Source organism: Peromyscus californicus, unplaced genomic scaffold (genome assembly GCF_007827085.1).
Source record: "Peromyscus californicus insignis strain IS unplaced genomic scaffold, ASM782708v3 Scaffold_9__1_contigs__length_137607984, whole genome shotgun sequence".
Classification (NCBI taxonomy): Eukaryota; Metazoa; Chordata; class Mammalia; order Rodentia; family Cricetidae; genus Peromyscus; species Peromyscus californicus.
In genome coordinates this window covers 68,081,916-68,099,310 of record NW_026294617.1, presented here as the reverse complement: position 1 = coordinate 68,099,310, position 17,395 = coordinate 68,081,916, and the positions used below count along the sequence as shown (strand labels likewise).

Sequence of the window (17,395 nt, the reverse complement as noted above, 5' to 3'; positions counted from 1 at the left end):
TGGGTGGGTGTGTCCCACGGTACAAGTATGGCAGTCAGAAGACAACTTTCATAAGTTGGGTCTCTCCACCATGTGGGTCTCAAGGAATGAACTCAAAGTGGTCAAACTTGGTAGTATTTGTTCTTTTTTGACAATAATTTATTTATTTTTATTTTATGTGCACTGGTGTTTCGCCTGCGTGTATGTCTGTGAGGGTGTCAGATCTTGGAGTTACAGACAGTTGTGAGCTGTCCTGTGGGTGCTGGGAATTGAACCTGGGTCCTCTGGAAGAGCAGTCAGTGCTCTTAACTGCTGAACCATCTCTCCAGCTGGGTGGCAAGTATCTTTATGTGCAGAACCATCTCATGGTCCTACATTTTTTTTTCTTTTTTGGTTTTTTGAGACAAGGTTTCTCTGTATATCCCTGGCTATCTTGGAACTTACTCTATAGATAAGGCTGGCCCTGAACTCACAGAGTTCTGTCTGCCTCTGCCTCCTGAGTGCTGGGATTAAAAGTGTTTGCCACCACCGCCCCTAAATTTTTTTCCACATGTGTAGGGGTGAGAAGACAACTTGGAATAGACTGTCCTTCCACCATGTGGGTCCTAGGATCTGCTCGGTTGTCGGGCTTGGCATCAAGTGCCTTTACTTGCTAAGCCATCTTGCTGACCCCTGGTTGGTCTCAGGAGCTAGGGTCTTGTTATGTAGCTCAGGCTGGCCTTGAACTCAACATGGTGCAGGCTGGTTTCTAGCTCTCAATCCTCCAACCCAGCTTCCTGGGGATTGCAGGGTAAAGCCCCAAACCTGGCACCTCTTACAAACAAGATACCTTGCCGTGAGGCCTCAGGCCCTGACAAGAATTGAAAACCCCATGACTCAGGGTTGTCTTCGTCTTCAGATTCTGCACCCATATTCACTGTGTCCGGCTCTTTCTACACTTGTCTCTGCCGCCCATCTAGGAAGGGAGCAAATCTGTGTATAGTAAATAAGAAGGGACCCATCTGGGCAGGTAGAGTCCCAGCTCCACCTGAGTGAGAAATGCTGCCCATCCCTGACCTGGGGCTGTTAAGGAGGGGCTGGAAGCTGCATGCTGGTGCAGCTCCCACAGCTCTGCACTGCAGAGATGCTGCACTCAGCTTGCATTTCTTGCCACAACAGCCCTTCTCCTGGTGCCCTCAGTATGTGTCTTTACCAAACTTGAGATGGGAAAGCTGGAGGCCAGTAGGCTTCTGCCCCGCCCCGTGTCTATCTCTCTCAGCCTCGTGGCAGCCCCCCTTCCACAAACCCTAGGAACTCTGCAATGTGCACTCAGCCTTCAGCCGCAGCCTCACCCACTGTTAACTCCAGGAGCAGGCTCTCCTATTTGGGGAGTGTGGGTTGAAAGCAGACACCTAACCTGTTTAACCTGTCTGACGTCATCTTCGCCCCACCCACCTGTGCCGCAGGTCCCCAGTCGAGCTGGCTAGCTCTTCCTGTTCTCAGCTTCCGTCCTCTCAGTTCCCACGGAGTAGCCCAACCTGCCAAAGCTGAGCCTCCGGGGCTCTTCCTGGCCTCAACTCAGCCCTCTGTCCCTCACCCCAATGAGAGGGGAGCTAGGTGCGGGTCTCTAAGCTGAGAGTTGAGGTCATTTAACCAATAAACAGACTGTGACCTCTGCACCTGCAAACACCTTCGCTCTCCATGCTGAGCCAAGATGGGGAACGGAAAAGACGAAGATTATAATTTTGTCTTCAAGGGTAAGTTGGGGCTCTTGGAAAGGGAAGAATCTAGAGAGGGTGGGAGAGAGGCTTTTTTCAGAGGAGACAAGGTCTTTTCTTGTTTTTTTGTCTCTTACTTGGACTCCCCCCCCCCCCCCCCCCCCCCCCCCCCCAGGATCAGCATTCCTTCTAGGAGAGAAAGGAGGCCTCGAGGAGTATAGGCAGGTGTGGTTACAGGTGCAGATGTTTAGAAGCTGTACGCTCTATTCCTTCCTATTGCCACATTAGCAGGCTTCCCTGCCCAGTCTCTAATACACGCTCAAATCCCTGGGAATGTTAGCCCTGGAAGTGCAAGAGGTGGAAGTCCAACTTCAGAAAGGACTTGCGTTCAGGGCAGAGGGAGAAGAAAGCCAACTGAAGAGGAAGAAAGTCTGTCCAAGCAGTGGCGGTGCATGTCTTTAGTCCCAGCACTTAGGAGGCAGAGGCAGGTGGATCTCTGTGAGTTCAAGGCCAGCCTGGTCTACAGAGTGAGTTCCAGGACAGCCAGGGCTACACAGAGAAACCCGGTCTTGAAAAAAAACTGGGGAAATAAAAGAGAAAGAGAGTCATCCAGTCATCCTTCTGAGCAGGTGCATAGAAACGAGGGGAAGGAGAGACACAGTCTTTGTTGAGCTCCGTGGTTGGTACACAGGGAAGATATTGGGACAATGCAGTGAATTTGGAGCAGTCTGATGGGTTCCACGGGACTCCTGGGCTGAAGCCTGTGTGATGGGCCTTTGCACCTTCTTTGGACCCAGACACTAGGCACTGTTCACCGGGCTGTCCCTGGAAGTGAGCATGCATCCTTCCTGCTTTTTTATTCTGGGCTCCTAGTCTTTGGTCCCTTTGTGGGTTTCTAACCCACTTCCTGAAGGCAAGGTGGCCTGGTGGCACTCTCACCCCACTTTGCACCACACCCCAGAGCCTCTCCCAATCTCAACCCCACCCTGGCCCAAGCTGGGGAGCCTGTACTCCTGGCGTTTTTCCAAGGAAGCCGGTAGGGCTGTGGCCATGGTATAGTGACTCCCATTGATTAAGCTCCTAGTAGATGCCATTCTCACAAAATCATCTCCACATCCCTGGTGTGGTCCATCATTTTGAGTGGTCCCATGGTCTCTCTGCCACTTACCAGTTAGTTAGCACAGATGGGGTCCCAGTGCCACACTATGTGAGAGCACTGTCTCCATAGTGTGGGGTATTCCATGTTGACTACGGGCCACCACAGGTGAAGATAAGCAGGAGTAAACAGGGTTGGGTAGAGGGTAGTCACTTGCCATGAGAGCTCAGAGATAGTTGGAAAACAGGAAGCTTTGGGGTAGCCTCAGAACACGGATCCTGGGGTACCACCTGGAGCTGTCTAGGAGAGGCATGACATCCCATGTCCATGAGGGCACACTGAGCTGCCACTGTCATTGCCTTCACCCCTTGCCATGAGGGGGTGGGGCAAATCCTTCCTGGAAGGGAGAGGTGGGCAGTATGTTTATGTTTAGTACAGTGTGATAGACCTACTGTGTGTGTCTATAAAAATGGGACTCGTGAAGGCATTCACGTCTCCGGGCATGATGAGGCCACATAAGGTTTTCTGGACAGTGGCTGATGTGAGGAGGCACTCTATAAATGTCAGCCACTGGCGTCTCTATTTTACAGAGGAGGAAACTAACATGTAGAGAGTTAAGTAGCTTGCCAAAAAGAGGTCACGAGGGGGGCTAGAGAGGTGGTTCAGTGGGTGAGAGCACTGTTATTCTTGCAGAGGACCCCGGTTCAATTCCCAGGACTGACATGGTGGTTCACAACCATCCATAACTCCAGTTCCATGAGCAACCATCCATAACTCCAGTTCCATGAGATCTGACATCCTACCAGGGATCCATATGTACAAGCAAAACATACATACATAGAAGCAAGATGCTCATACACATAAAATAAATACATCTTTTTTTTTAAAGATGTATTTATTTATTATGTATACAGTTTTCCATCTGCACATATCCCTGCAGGCCAGAAGAGGGCACCAGATCTCATTACAGATGGTTGTGAGCCACCATGTGGTTGCTGGGAATTGAACTCAGGACCTTTGGAAGAGCAAGCAGTGCTCTTAACCTCTGAGCCATCTCTCCAGCCCCCCCCCCTTTTTTTTTTGAGACAGGGTTTCTCCGTGTAGCTTTGGAGCTTGTCCTGGAACTTGCTCTGTAGACCAGGCTGGCCTCAAACTCACAGAGATCCATCCGCCTGCTTCTGCCTCCCGAGTTCTGGGATTAAAAGCGTGCGCTACCACTGCCTGGCAAATAAATACATCTTAAAACAAAACAATTTAAAAAGGCCACAAAGCCAGTGGGACAGATGCCTGCCTAACCCTAAAACCCTTGCCCTGGGTCTGAGGACATGCCCTGGATGAATGGGGATGCTTTTTCTAGCAAAGGAGAGGCAGTAATACACATGCATACACACAGGTGCACACCTACACCTTCCTATCACCCACAGAAGTGTCACCTGCCAACTTTACACCTACATCTCCCTCTTCCATGTAATCACATAACGCTCCCAAGCCCCTCTTCCTCATCCTTCCAACTCATAACTCATATACAGCAATGGCGCTACCCCCCCCCCCCCCCCCCCCCCCCCCCCGGCCATACACACAGAGATGCCCTAAGCACTGTAGCACTGTAGCCAGCCACAGCCTCTACCAGGAGAGCCAACTCTCTCCTTGCTTTTCTGAGCTCCTTTTTTCCTGTGGCACAGACTCTAGGGTTCAGGTAGGCTCAGAGCTGCTCTGCCCTGCCTCAGCTCTCCTCTCTCCACTCCCTCAGTGGTGCTGATCGGCGAGTCAGGCGTGGGCAAGACCAATCTGCTGTCCCGGTTCACCCGCAATGAGTTCAGCCACGATAGCCGCACCACCATCGGGGTTGAGTTCTCCACCCGCACTGTAATGCTGGGCACCGCTGCTGTCAAGGCACAGATCTGGGACACAGCTGGCCTGGAGCGATACAGAGCCATCACCTCTGCGTGAGCCCAGGCCTGGGGGGTTTGTTTGTGAGGACCCTGGGAAACCAGGACTCTCCTGTGGACTAGAGACGTGGGAGGATGGGAGGCAGGAGACTCTGCTGTGTGTTCCCTGGGATGGGAATCATGAAGACACAAGTTCTGTGATTGACCAACAGAGACAGACAGGATGTAATGATGGTGAACACAAGTCATAGCCCCACTTACTAAACCTCCCATGTGCCCAGGAAGATACAAAGTACTTTATACCTGGCATTTTGCGGAGCTCTTGAAGCATTGCAGGAAGAAGTGAGGTGTTACAATCCAATCCATCCTTGCTTAAGTAGGCGCGTGGACTGAGAGCGCCCCCTGACTTCAGCACAGTGCTCTACTCTTGGCAACATGTCTAATCACAAGTGCCAAGGGCTAGCTGGACTCCCGGAGTATGTTTTGTAGACCAGGCTAGCCTGATCTCACATGTAGACCTGGAACTCACTATGTAGTCCTGGCTGGTCTGGAACTCACTCTGTAGACCAGGCTGGCCTGGAACTCACAGAGATCTGCTGCCTCTGCTTCCTGAATGCTGGCATTAAAGGTGTGCACCACCATTCCTGGTCACTATTTTTTAAAATTAGATTGGTTGATTGATTGATTGATTGATTGGTGGATGGATGGATGGATGGATGTATTATACTCAGAACTGAATTTATGGCTTCCCACACAGTAGGCATATCCCCTGCTTAGAATATGCAGTTTATAAAGGCTCAGAAAGTTAGGCCTTCTGGCACCATATCCAGCATCTCCTGGTCAGTGTTAGGTCCTGCTGTCTGAAATGTGGTCAGTCTATCATGTGTGGTGGAAGATAGAACTACAAGAGGCCGGAAGCAGGAAGCAGGGGTTATTGTTATGTATACTCGAGGGCCACACCCACCCACCACTCTTACTTATTTGACCTCTTATAAGACTTGGTTGACATGTTAATGAACTAGGAATAAACCACGAATGGTGTTTCACCCCTATAATACCAGCTGAAGCAGGAGGATTGCCTTGAGTTTGAATCCAGCCTGGGCTACATACTGAGTTCTTGTCTCAAAACATAACAAGGAATAATTAGATGCCACCAGTCTGAAGACAGCCTTTTGAACTCAGAGGCTCCAGAAAGAGGCTAAATGTCTGTAGGAACTCAGGCAGGTACTGGTTCAAGGGGCAGGCATATGGCTCACCCTGGAAAGATGCCAGGAGAAGAAGACACTAGATGAGGAGCTGTGTGAGGGAGACACTCAAAGTGGAAGATCCAAGGGCACGCCTGACCAGAGTCCACATGGGCATTGGTGGGTGAGCAGGGCTGAAGTCGGGCAGAGGACCGAGGAAGCTGGGTGCCTCTGAGGAGCGGGTGGGGGTTTGGAGCAGGGAGATGCAGCTGCGAAGACTGAGACCAGCAATCCCGCAGCACAGGGGAGCCTGGAGGGCTCTGCAGGGCTGGGGTCCTTCCTGAGTGAGGACTACGCTCTGGGGCTGAGCCTGACATCCCTATGTAGTCTGTCCGTCCTCCGACCCCCGTCCAGGTACTACCGCGGAGCGGTAGGGGCCCTCCTGGTATTCGACCTAACGAAGCACCAGACCTACGCCGTTGTGGAGCGCTGGCTCAAGGAGCTCTATGACCACGCGGAAGCCACTATTGTTGTCATGCTCGTGGGGAACAAAAGTGACCTCAGCCAGGCGCGGGAGGTGCCCACTGAGGAGGCCTGCATGTTCGCAGGTGAGAGCCTACTCCCACTCAGTCTGACTTCTCGACTGTGCAGACACTTAGGGCCCTGAGCCGTCTACCCCTCACGAGGTTCACTGCTGCCAGGCCTTTTGGGAACCCCTCCGTCTCCCCCTACTCCCTGCTGTGAGACTGCCTTCAGTAGCAGTTGTTCACAGCTGAGACAGCCCCCACCCTGTGGGCTCCTGGTGGCCATCTCCAGTCACTGCCTCCCAAGAAGCTTTCCTTCCGGGTTGAGCAGTGAGCAGTTCAAGGTGGTGGTTTAGGAGACACCCTCCGGCCTCCTCCTGGTCAGTTACTGGACGTAGGCCAGGGAGCAAGTCCCTCCCTCATTCTCTCTGCGTTTCTAGGCTTTACTTTCCTAAATGAACGTGCCTTATAGATTGTATAAAGGATTAAATAAGCTACTGTCTACCAAGGGTTTTGCATATAGAAAAAAGACCTAGAAAGAATTAAATAAATGTTTTCACTGTTGTCATTGATCCACAACTAATGCCTGCTTCCTCTCTGGGCAGAAAACAATGGTCTGCTGTTCCTGGAGACCTCAGCCCTGGACTCCACCAATGTTGAGCTAGCCTTTGAGACTGTCCTCAAAGGTGAGAGCCTGCACACATTGGGTACTGTTTCAGGTGGAATATCCTGTTCTAGCCCTCAGCCCACTGTAGGCCCCCAGCTTCCTCAGAGTCACTGGTCCCACCTCCCATCCCTCCACTCATCCTAGAGTTGAAGGAAGGAACCAGAAGGCCTCATTTTTTTAGGGGGCCGAGTCTGGGTTCCTTGTTTACCCAGGAAGGTAGACAAGACCCAGGTGTCAAAACAACTTCCTTCCAGCAAAAACTCTTTGCGGGGTGGCCACCTGTGCTCAGAAATGGCATGGTTAGGGGGTGGGACATTAAACTTCCAGCCTGATTACTGCTCTTTGTCCTTAGAGATCTTTGCAAAGGTGTCCAAGCAGAGGCAGAACAGCACCCGGACCAATGCCATCACCCTGGGTAATGCCCAAGCTGGACAAGATTCTGGCCCTGGGGAGAAGAAGGCTTGCTGCATTAACCTTTGACCTCAGCCATGGTCAAGCCCGTGTCCCTGCCTTCTGCCTTCGGGTACCCCTCCACCCTGACTGCAAGACTTCTCCCCACCCTTGAGTCCTGTTCACAAGCACCCAGGGTCATCATGCCCTACCACGTCTCTATCATCTGTCCACACCCCTCACAGGCTAGGGCCCTCCAATAAAGCTGTTTTGTATCATGCCTGGCCATCCTGCCGCCTTCCATCTGTTCCTTGTCGGATTGTTGGTGCTGCCCTTCCAACTTTGACTCCTCCTCTGAGTCCCTGATCCCTTTCTGTCACCCCCACCATATCCACTGCCCCTCAGGGGCTGCTTCTGGAGTTCTGTGGTCTGGGGACAGTGCCAAGAGGGCAGGAATTGCCCACCCTTCCCTCTGCCAACCCTTAGGGCAGGTGGGGGATGGAAGATTGTGTGGAGGGGAGAGGTATTTGAAAGGCAAAACAAAAGAAACCGTCCTCCAGCACCATCTGGTACCCAAAGCTCTGGTGCCAAGAACTGAGGTCACTCTAATGCCAGGGGCAAGACAAGGTAGCTGGGCAAGATTCTAGGAAGCAGGGCCAGCCTAGTGTATGTCCTCAGGAGGGTTCCACAGACTGGAGGGGAGCACCCAATCCAGTCCTTTCCCTAAACAGGGAGGAACTGAAGTTGGTAGAGTAGCGGGAGGATTTTGTCTCTAACATCTTTTCCAGGGAGCCAAGAGATAGCTCTCTAAGCAAGGGATGGCAGGAAACCCTGGAGGTACCCACTTTCCAGGTCAGAGCACTACCACCCCCATTGCAAGTGCCACGCAAGACCCAACGGTCGGTCATACAGTCAAAGACAAAGTCTTAAGTAATAATACTTTTAATAAAATTAACTTCTCAATAGCACATTTAATACATTAACCCTCCCCCTTCTTGGTTTCTCTGCATTGTGTGCAACATCACTTTGACTTGATTATTCATGGGTCTATTTTATTTCCCACCTTTATTTTGCATTTGAAAATCTTCCTTGGTGATTTGTACGAGTCACTAGATGCCTCAAATTAAGTCTGACCACGATCCTATTCTACTTTCTACAGTGGAGAGACCATCTTTCCCTGCCCCAGGGCTGTCTCCACCCACCCACCTGACCTCTCAAGCACTCACCCTCAGGTAGGCAAGGGCAAGTTCTCCCTTTCCCAGATGCTACCATCTCAAACTATCGAGGGTCCTAGGGCAAAAAAGGACAGGGGGACCTCTAGTCTCTAGATGGGGTGAGAAGAGTGAATCGGGAGAGGGAGATGTTTGGGCTCCAGGGTTATGAAGTGGCATGTAAATCACTGGTGTACTGCTTGCTCAGACTAAAGCCAAGAGGCCTCTCCCCATCCTGATCCCATTGCCAGCAGGGGCTGATGGAAGGCAAGTGCTTAAAAATGCTTATCTCTCACATGCAAAAAGCTAGGCTTCCAGTTTTCCGTGGGGAAGGTGATGCGATATGGCCATGTGGGTGATCCCTGTTTGAACACAGAGTGGGGCGAGCGCACAAGGGCTGCATTGTGGTCACCAAAGCTCCTGCACACTTTCACCACTGTACTTTGGGGGGTAGGTTCTCCCAGGCCAATATCTGCCCTCTACTTCCTGAGTAGAAAGTATTTCTTGGGATCTAACTTTCTCTGAGACTCCACAAAGCCCAGTGTGGCGGTGGTGCATGCCTTGTAGTCCCAGCAATTGAAGGCAGCAAGATGGCTGCTTGTTTAAGGCCAGACTGAGCTAGAGACCCTGTGTCAAAAAACAAAAACAAACAAAGCCCCACTACACATGTGAAGGAAAAGAGCACTAGATTGCATTGCCGCCCCCACCACTGCGCTGCTCTGCGCTGCTCGGGCTGTGGAAAATCCGAGCTGACACGCACGTGCACGCTCATGGTTGAGTCGCTATCCACCTCACGCTGGGAACCAACCTGTAGCAAGATGGACTGAGGTGACTGCAAGGACTTCCTCAGTGTGGCCTGGGAGAAGCTGCCTTGGGTGGGGGGTGGGCATGAGGAGTAGGGGCTTCTCACCAGATAGCCAGGCTCTCCGCCCAGTCGCACCTGGCTTCAGATGACCAGTGTGTACCCTGGCAAAGACCCTGGGACAGAGCCCCTCATGTACTTGTCCCACACTTACAAACCTAAGGATTCTCAGAATCAACCCCAGCAGACTGGAAGCTCCCAATCTTTGCGAGCAGCCCGCTCCGACCCTGTCCCCAGGGGTAGGGCAGCTCAGCCGCTGGCCTCTATTCTTTTTTCCATACTTTTATACATTCTACTGGGCGCGGGGCCCACAATGCTACTAAACTTTAAGCTATCTGAGTATCATCTACTAAGTAACTAGTAATTCTTTTTTCTTTCTCTAGGATTATATGAAATAAATTTGAATTATTTTGTAGTATTCTCTTCTTTTAAACCCCTCGGTTTTTCTTTCTCATTTTTTTTTCTTTTCTTTTTGGTTAAAAAAAAAAATCTATTTCTCTTAAATCTCACGCCTCTGAGGGTTTCCACAGGCCTGCGAGGCCTCCGTTCTGGTTGTCCCCTCCTTACTTGCCCCTGGCACAGGGTAGGGGAAGGAGGGGACACCCCAGGACCCTCAGTCCTTAGTCCCAAAGCCTCTTCCTTTCTGGTTAATCCCTTCCTTTGTTTGGCTCCGCCAGCTCCCCTGAGGGGGAGGAGGAGGGGAGCCCACGGAATGAAATCCAATCTACTGGTGGGGGCCCCAGAAGGGACCGACTCCCCCATCCCCTCTCCACCATCCATCCCAGGATGCTCCCCCAAGAAAAGCAAATGACATTTCTCCCCAAAAAAAGGTGGGGGGAAAAAAAAAGAACATAAACCCGAACATATATTAAAAACTTTTTTAAGATTTAACTCTGAATACAAATGTATTTTTTCTTCTCTCCCTACATATATTCTAAACCTTCTAAAGTTTTTTTTTTTAAGGATCACTTTATCATAAAATAAAATATCCTTTTCATATAATAAATTACCTAATAAAAAGTCTTTTTTTCATATTAGCCCAGGTTCTTTGCTACATTTATACGGTAATAAATGCCTTTATTAAAATAGAATATTAAATTATAAAGAACTGCTTTTTTTTCTTTTTTGCTATTTTTGTTTCCTCTCCTGTTGGTCGTCCATCTCACTCCCTCGGTTTCTGCTTTGTCGCTCACGTTTGCGTTTGGCGCTTGTTTCTAGGGAAGGCTCACTCAGCAAGGGTGGGACTGGATCTGGGAGCCCCTAGTGTTAACAGTCTTTTGCCTTTGTGGGTAAGGAGTGGAGAGGGGGAGGGGGACTGACAGACAGACATCCCTTCTTCCCACCCCCTCCCATCCCCTGCCCCTGGGCAACCCAGGGTGCCCATTTGGTTTGGTTACTATTGTACAGACATCTCAAGATGGCTCACATTGGTGGAAAGGAGGGAAGCTGCCACAGGCCAGTTTTCTGGGCTGTGACCTCCTTCCTCTCCCCTCCCAGGCTGGTGGTCTGGAGGGGAAGGCTGAGGAGAGGCAAGTTAACTCACAACAGGCAAAGGAGAGACGGAACCCCTCTCTGTGCCTTCATCCCACATCCTTTCTCCATCCAGGAAGAATGGGATTCTGAGCTGGAAGAGCTCAGAGTAGTCCCACCCGACTATATACAAGCATTTCCTGGGCCTCCTGGGCCTCCCCATCACCCATCCTCTCTTGGCCCGGCCAGCGGAACCAGGAGGGTAGGAGGCTGTTGACACACACAAGTGAGCAATGGGAACAGCAAAGTGGCGCCAGGCCCATCACAATACCTGACTCTCGTAACAGGCCCTGCTGCACCCCAATCCTGCTTTGCCCTGGCTTGACCCCTCACCAAAGATCTGGCCTCTCTCCTCAGCCAGCGGGTAAGACAGAGACTTCATGATTTGTGGCTAATAAGGATTCAATAATGGTTCAGCTAGGTGCAGAGAGGTCAGGGGGGTAGGCCACTGCAGGTGAGGGGGAGGGGAGCCCTTCCAGCCACGTTTCTCCTGCCCCAGGACTTTTTCTGCCTCCCATTTTCCCTTCCTTTGGCCAGAAGATCCAGAAGTAGTATTCCCTAAGTATAATGCCCATAGATGGTAAAGGTGGGGTTCCAACCCTTTATGTACCCCCATTATTAGCTTCCCCTCTCCAACTGTCACTGAGTCTAGGGCTACATTCCATCGAGAACTGGAACGGATTCTTTGGAGGAGTGGGGGGACAGGGCTGTCTAGTACATGAAGAGGAACGGGGGGGGGGGGGGGTACTATCAAAATGTTCTCCAGACTTCTCCCCAGGATGGTATCCCCAAAGCTGGGCTAGAAGGGGCAGGAAGGGGGAAGGGAAGACAGACAGAGAGGAGCAAGAGACACTGAAAGCGACAGCCAGGGAAGTGGGACTGAAGAAACAGAAAAAAGCGAAGGGCAAAGCCAGAATAAAAGTCGGGGAAAAGCCAAGCAGAAAGTTGGAGGGAAAGAGAAGCCCCTCTTTCCAGATCTCTCCAGCCCAGCTTTGTAAGACAGATGAGTTGTGAGCCCTTTATTGATTGACACCCTCCTCTACCCCAGAATATCTGCCCAGATCTTTGATAGGCCCCCTTCTCCCTTACACTGTTGGGAACTCAGGGTATGAGTGGGGAGGGGGGGTAAAGGGTCGTTAGGAGGTGGGAGGTCAGGACCAGAGGAGCGGGGGATCACTAAGACCACCTCTAGTTACAGGCTGGCAATTCTCCCCCTCCTGTGTTCTCTTACCCCTCCGCAGAGGAAGGGGCAAAATGACACACGGATGGGGAGAAGGGAAAGGTCAGGATGTCCTGGTGGCCACTTCAGGCTAAACAAAAGCTTCTCTTAGCTGCTTCCAGATTTAAGGGTGTGTTGAGGTATCAGAGTTGTAACTCTAGTAAAACGTACGGTCTGGCCCCTTCCCAAAGGGTAACCAGAGGTTCTAAAAGTGGCTGCCCCTGCCCCAGCCACTCTTGCCTCCCTCCCCACCCCAGCGAGCGAATATTTCTAAGCACCTTGCCCTATAGTCACTGATTTTCCAAAAGGCCCTTCAGGTCCAGGGTGGCACCAGGAGACCAGGGACAGGGAGCTTAGGAAAATATTCGGATGGCTTGCGTGGCGGTGATGTGGCAGACAGGACACTCTGGGTCCGTCCTCTCGCAGATGCGTACTGCACACTCCATGCAGAAAAGGTTGTGTCCACAGGGCACCAGGGCGGCTGTCACTTCGCTCTCAAAGCACACCATGCAGTCCCGCCCGCCGCCTGGGCTCCGCAGCCCTCCCGCCCCCAGTTTAGAGAAGCCCTGCAGTGGCTCTCCAGGCGGCCGCCGAGGGAGCCCAGCCAGCTGCTCCGGCCCCGCAGAGGTGGCTGGAGAGCGGTGTGCGCCAGGCGGGCCCGCGCGAGCCTTGGCTGAAGAAGAGGAGGAGGAGGAGGCAGAAAAGAGCACCGAGGTGGGCGTGGCATTCTCCTGGCCCGCCCACAGCGGGGGGCTAGTCTCCGCCACGCCGTAGTACACGTCCTGCTTGCCCACGCCGTAGCCCGGAAACAGATACCCGCCGTAGCCGAAGTCCCCGCCCTGATCGCCTAGGCGCGGGGCCTCGAAGGCCGAGTCCACGCCGCACTCGCCGATGCAGCCCAGGCTGTTCTGCCGGAAGGTGGACAGCGGCTTGCAGCCGGGAGCATGCACCCGCCAGGCATCGGAGTAGCGGCTGTCCAGCGCTGCGTCGGGGCTGCCAGCCAGGAAGTCGCTGTCGCTGTTGTACTCGAGGATCTTGCCGGTGCGCACGGCGATGTGCGTCTCGATCTCCTCCCGCGCACGTTCCACGTTGCCCGGGGCGCCGGTGATCTCGAACACCGGGTCGCGGTCCCGGCTGGGGGTGATGATGTATGTGTTGGTCTGCTGCTGGATGCGTTTGATGGTCGCTCCCTTGGGGCCCACCACCAGTCCCACCACACGGTAGGGCACTCGTACACGGATGGTCACCTGGCCCGGCAGAGCAGGGGCCACGCCAAAGGCGGCGCCAGACTTGTTTCGTGAGGCTCTTATCATGGAGAAGTGCTCAGCGGCTGAGATGATTTCCCGCCGGGCTGTGGCCACGTCTTCCCGCCTTCCAGTTACCATGAACACCGGCTCCTCACCTCGCACAGGAGTCTTGATGTAGGTGTTGGTCTTGGCTCTCAGAGCCTTAATCTTGCAGCCTGAACAAAGTAGAAAGAAATTCACAGGACAGGGTACTGGGATCGTCTCCAGAATCCTAGCCTCCCAGGAACCCTTCAGCTGGGCCAGTGACACCCTCATAACCACACACACAGCCCACCCCACTTGACCGATCAATCGATGCACTAATTTCTCTTGCATACCATTCGGGGCCTCCCAAATACACTCCCCCAACACAACCTCCTTCAGAACCTTTCAGAAAAGCGGCTAACCCAAAACCTGCTCCCAAACTCTTCGCTGAGCATCCGCCCTTCCAAGTTACCAACCTCTCCGTCACCTCTCCTGATCTTTGCTCAAAACTCCAATGACTCATTAAGCCACAGTCTACTCATGTGACCTCCATTCATTAAAAGAGTCTGTCCTCTAGCTCACCCAGGGACATTGACCACCGTCTGCTGTGACCTCCCCATGCCTTCTGCCCCACAATCTCTGTGATTCTCCACATCCTAAAGAGTTTGCAGCACCTGACACAGTGTGGGACTTGGGGGAGAGGAGGGAACGGGGTGGGGGTCAAGGACAGAATTTCATGGGAGAGGAAGTAGAAGACAGTGTCATCCAGAGGACCTGTACTCCTATTCTCTGCCCCTGAGAGCAGGGCTGAGATGTACTGGAGGCTGAGAGAACTGGGCATTTCTGGACCCATGCATGCTCCTGCTTTGAAGGAGTATCAGGTTAGGGCTGGGAGCTTGGGGAGAGAGGCAGGAAGAGAAAGAAAAGTGAGACAAAGAGAAGAGGAGGGGCAAGAAGGAAGGCTGGGCTACCTGTCGGGAAAGGCTGGAGACCTCAGTGGCTGGGTGAACCTGCCTGCCTTCATGGAGCCTCAGAGCCCCTCACCCCTCCTCCAGACAGGAGCGTGAGGACATGTACCTAAGGGTACTAAAGCAGTGGGCAGAGCGCGTCCTCCGAGCAGTCTTTCGGGGTGAGAGAATACCCCTCCCCACGCACACAGGCTCTCTCCGGTCTCTCTTCCCCAGCACACAGCGTAGATCAATACACACCAGGCCTTTACCCCATTCTCCCAAACTCCCTGGGCTCCCCAGGCACATCTCCCTGCTGTGTGTCCTTCCTCACCTCCTCAACACACTACCAATCCAAAGTCAAGTGCCCACTCTTCTGACTCTGCCCCAACCCTCAACTCCAGGCCTCCGTGGGAGCTTTTCTTTCCCCTCCTTCTCCACTCCAAACAGTGTTTTTCTAACCCTAAGGGATCGGAGGGACACGGTGGGTTAGGGACCTATCTTTAAAATGTATTAGGAAGGAAAATTTGACCCCTCCCCTTCTTCTCAGACCTGTTGGCAGTTAAGAAGTCCTACTTGCTGTCAAGCCCACAGCTTGCTGCTTTAACAGCAGTGGATGATGGTTGGATTTGTGAGGCTTGGAGGACCAAAGCACGGTGCGTTCGGCCAACTCTACTTACATGCCATCTGACGGGCACCTAAGCTCTGGCTCTTAAGTTCTGGATCCCAAAACTTCAGTGGGAGCTAGGTATCTTTGAGGGTGGGGGAGTGTGGGAGCACAGGCCCTGGTAGAAGACTAAGGAGAAAGGCCAGAGCGGGGCGGTCGAGAACCCAGCGCCTCAGCCTCTTGGGATCTGCAACCCTGCAGCATCTCCAGGAGGCCAGAGTCAGAGAAACACTAAAACTGCGGCAGCAGGGGGAAGGGGAGACAGGAGAGGACTTCCGTGGACTTCTGGAATGGGGAAGGGCGGACATGTGTGCTCTGAATAGAAGGAATTCTACTTTTATGATGGACAGACACATTTCATAAGAAGGCAGAAAGAGTAAAAAGGACCCCATTAAATTCTGGTGCCTTCCAAGACCTCACCCAAGTAGAGATATTAATATCCCCACCCAATTCCAGGCTCTGGATTTCCAGTGTCCCTGACAAGGAGGGGAAATCCAACTTTCTAAACCAGATACCCCAAGAGATTGAGGGAGGGGGCGCTGTGCAGGGGAGTGGCAAGCTCCCCTCCTCCACTCAGCATTCCCCTCCGAATCCTCCAGCCCCAATACTTGGGGGGGATGAAGTGGGATTCGGAGTAGGAGCCCCAGCCTGTCTCCCCTCCACCGCCAGGAACTGGCCTCCTCCTCTGCTCCCGCGGAATGCAGACCCTCCATTGTTCCCCACGGTGGGACAGCTCCTCCCCCACTCCACCTCTCAGCCCGGCCCCTTTGCAATATCCAAATCCCGCCCCCCCCCCCCCCCGAGAAGCTAGGAGGGGAAGGGTCCCCAAGATCCAGGCTGCTCAATTTGGGTACTTACCAACACTCCCACCCATCCAGGGATGCTGGGCTGAGGAGGGTGTGGTAACATACTCCATTGGCTTAATCCAACACCCCTCCCAGCACACCCAGACACGCACCCACCACCCAATTTCCAAGTGGAGGTTTCTCTGCTCCTTCACCAACATGCCCCTCCTGCCCTGTCCCACGCGTTCACTCAGAGACTCCTCTTCAGACCCCTGGCTCCAGGCCGTGGCCAGCCCAGAACAAAAGCAAGACCGAGAAGGAGAGGCCCACGCCAGGGCTGGTACCTCCTCAGAGACACCCTCCCCAAACACAAGAGCTCACACAAGGTCGCCTGCAGGCGACCACACAACCCCTCTCTGCCAAGGGCTCCCTCATCACCTCTCCCCAGACTGGGACCCTCCCCTGGGCCACACCCCCTTTCATTCCTACACTCAGCCCAACAAAGAGACAGATCCTCAGTCGGGCTTCATGGACCGGGTCTCCCTTAGAGTCCCCAACTCCAACGGCAGAAGGTCCCAGGAGTGCCCCCTCCCCAGTCTACAAGCAGATACCAGAGTAGAGACTTCCAAGTAATTGCACATTCCGTCAGTCCTTCCAGCCGGGAGCCGACACCCCCTCCGCACAGACCCCGGGATTGGGAGGCAGCTCCCCCTCCCCTTTCCTTTCCCAGTTCCAGGATATTTCTTTGTCTACGGGCGGAGCCCCAGGGGAGGAAGGGTCCCGAGAACCGTCCCGACCAGGGGTAGCAGGGAACTTTGTGGCACTTGGAATCTGGGCAGGGGGCGGGGCCCCCTTTGTCGGGAAGGGACAGAGCCAGAGGCGGGCAAAGAGGGAAGCGGTGAACTTTCGGCGCCGGGGACGGCAAGCCCCCACTCCAACCCTCGCGGTGTCGGGACGACCGCTTACCTTGCCTGCCCACGATCTCGGCCACGTGCTCGGAGGTGGGCACGGGAACGCACTCCGTGGTGTTGCTGCTGCCCTTCAGGCGCAGCTCGGCCTCTTTGTAGAGCGCGCAGAGCTTGGCGTCGTTCGCCCCTTTGGGGGCGGTGGGGGGCTGGGGCGTCTGCGCCGCGGGGGCCGCGCTCGGGGCGGCCGGGGCCGCCGCGGGCGGCGGCGGCGGGGCCGGCTGCGGGGGGGCGGCCGGCTGCGCGGGGGCGCCGCCCCCCCCACCTCCCCCGTCCTCGCCCGCCGTGGGGGCGGGGGGCTCCCCCAAACCCAGGAGGCAGAGTTGATCAAGAGCCAGCTGAAGGGCGCGCTCGTCTTCCAGCAGCCCTCGGTCCTTAGCGCTTCCCCCGAAACATCCTAGTTCTCCAAAGCCCCCATTTCTTTCCATTATTCCAGATACCACTAGACTAGGCATGGCGAAACAAAAGCTGGGGGAGAGAGAGAGGGAGAGAGAGAGAGGTGGTGGAAGGGA

At 53.7% G+C, this 17,395-nt stretch overlaps 2 protein-coding genes across 2 annotated transcripts; one reads left to right on the top strand and one right to left on the bottom strand.

Annotated features, from left to right (window-relative positions):
• The first annotated feature begins 1,042 nt into the window (after positions 1-1,042).
• Rab25 (RAB25, member RAS oncogene family) lies at positions 1,043-7,712 on the top strand. Its single transcript, XM_052730936.1, has 5 exons — positions 1,043-1,715; positions 4,523-4,718; positions 6,260-6,453; positions 6,975-7,055; positions 7,389-7,712. Exons 1-5 carry the CDS (start codon positions 1,673-1,675, stop codon positions 7,514-7,516), a joined length of 642 nt encoding a protein of 213 aa, XP_052586896.1. The 5' UTR covers positions 1,043-1,672; the 3' UTR covers positions 7,517-7,712.
• Positions 7,713-8,352: 640 nt separating this feature from the next.
• On the bottom strand, positions 8,353-17,345 carry Mex3a (mex-3 RNA binding family member A). Its single transcript, XM_052730831.1, has 2 exons — positions 16,885-17,345; positions 8,353-13,710 (listed from the first exon to the last, which is right to left on the bottom strand). Exons 1-2 carry the CDS (start codon positions 17,336-17,338, stop codon positions 12,602-12,604), a joined length of 1,563 nt encoding a protein of 520 aa, XP_052586791.1. The 5' UTR covers positions 17,339-17,345; the 3' UTR covers positions 8,353-12,601.
• Positions 17,346-17,395: the final 50 nt, after the last annotated feature.

Excerpts from the sequence above, each read along its gene's own strand:
- Rab25 (XM_052730936.1), top strand. The coding sequence starts at position 1,673 with ATGGGGAACGGAAAAGACGAAGATTATAATTTTGTCTTCAAGG. Across the intron at positions 1,716-4,522 it reads TTATAATTTTGTCTTCAAGG|TGGTGCTGATCGGCGAGTCA; the intron begins GTAAGTTGGGGC and ends CCACTCCCTCAG. Across the intron at positions 4,719-6,259 it reads TACAGAGCCATCACCTCTGC|GTACTACCGCGGAGCGGTAG; the intron begins GTGAGCCCAGGC and ends ACCCCCGTCCAG.
- Mex3a (XM_052730831.1), bottom strand. The coding sequence starts at position 17,338 with ATGCCTAGTCTAGTGGTATCTGGAATAATGGAAAGAAATGGGGGCTTT. Across the intron at positions 13,711-16,884 it reads CGAGATCGTGGGCAGGCAAG|GCTGCAAGATTAAGGCTCTG; the intron begins GTAAGCGGTCGT and ends TACTTTGTTCAG.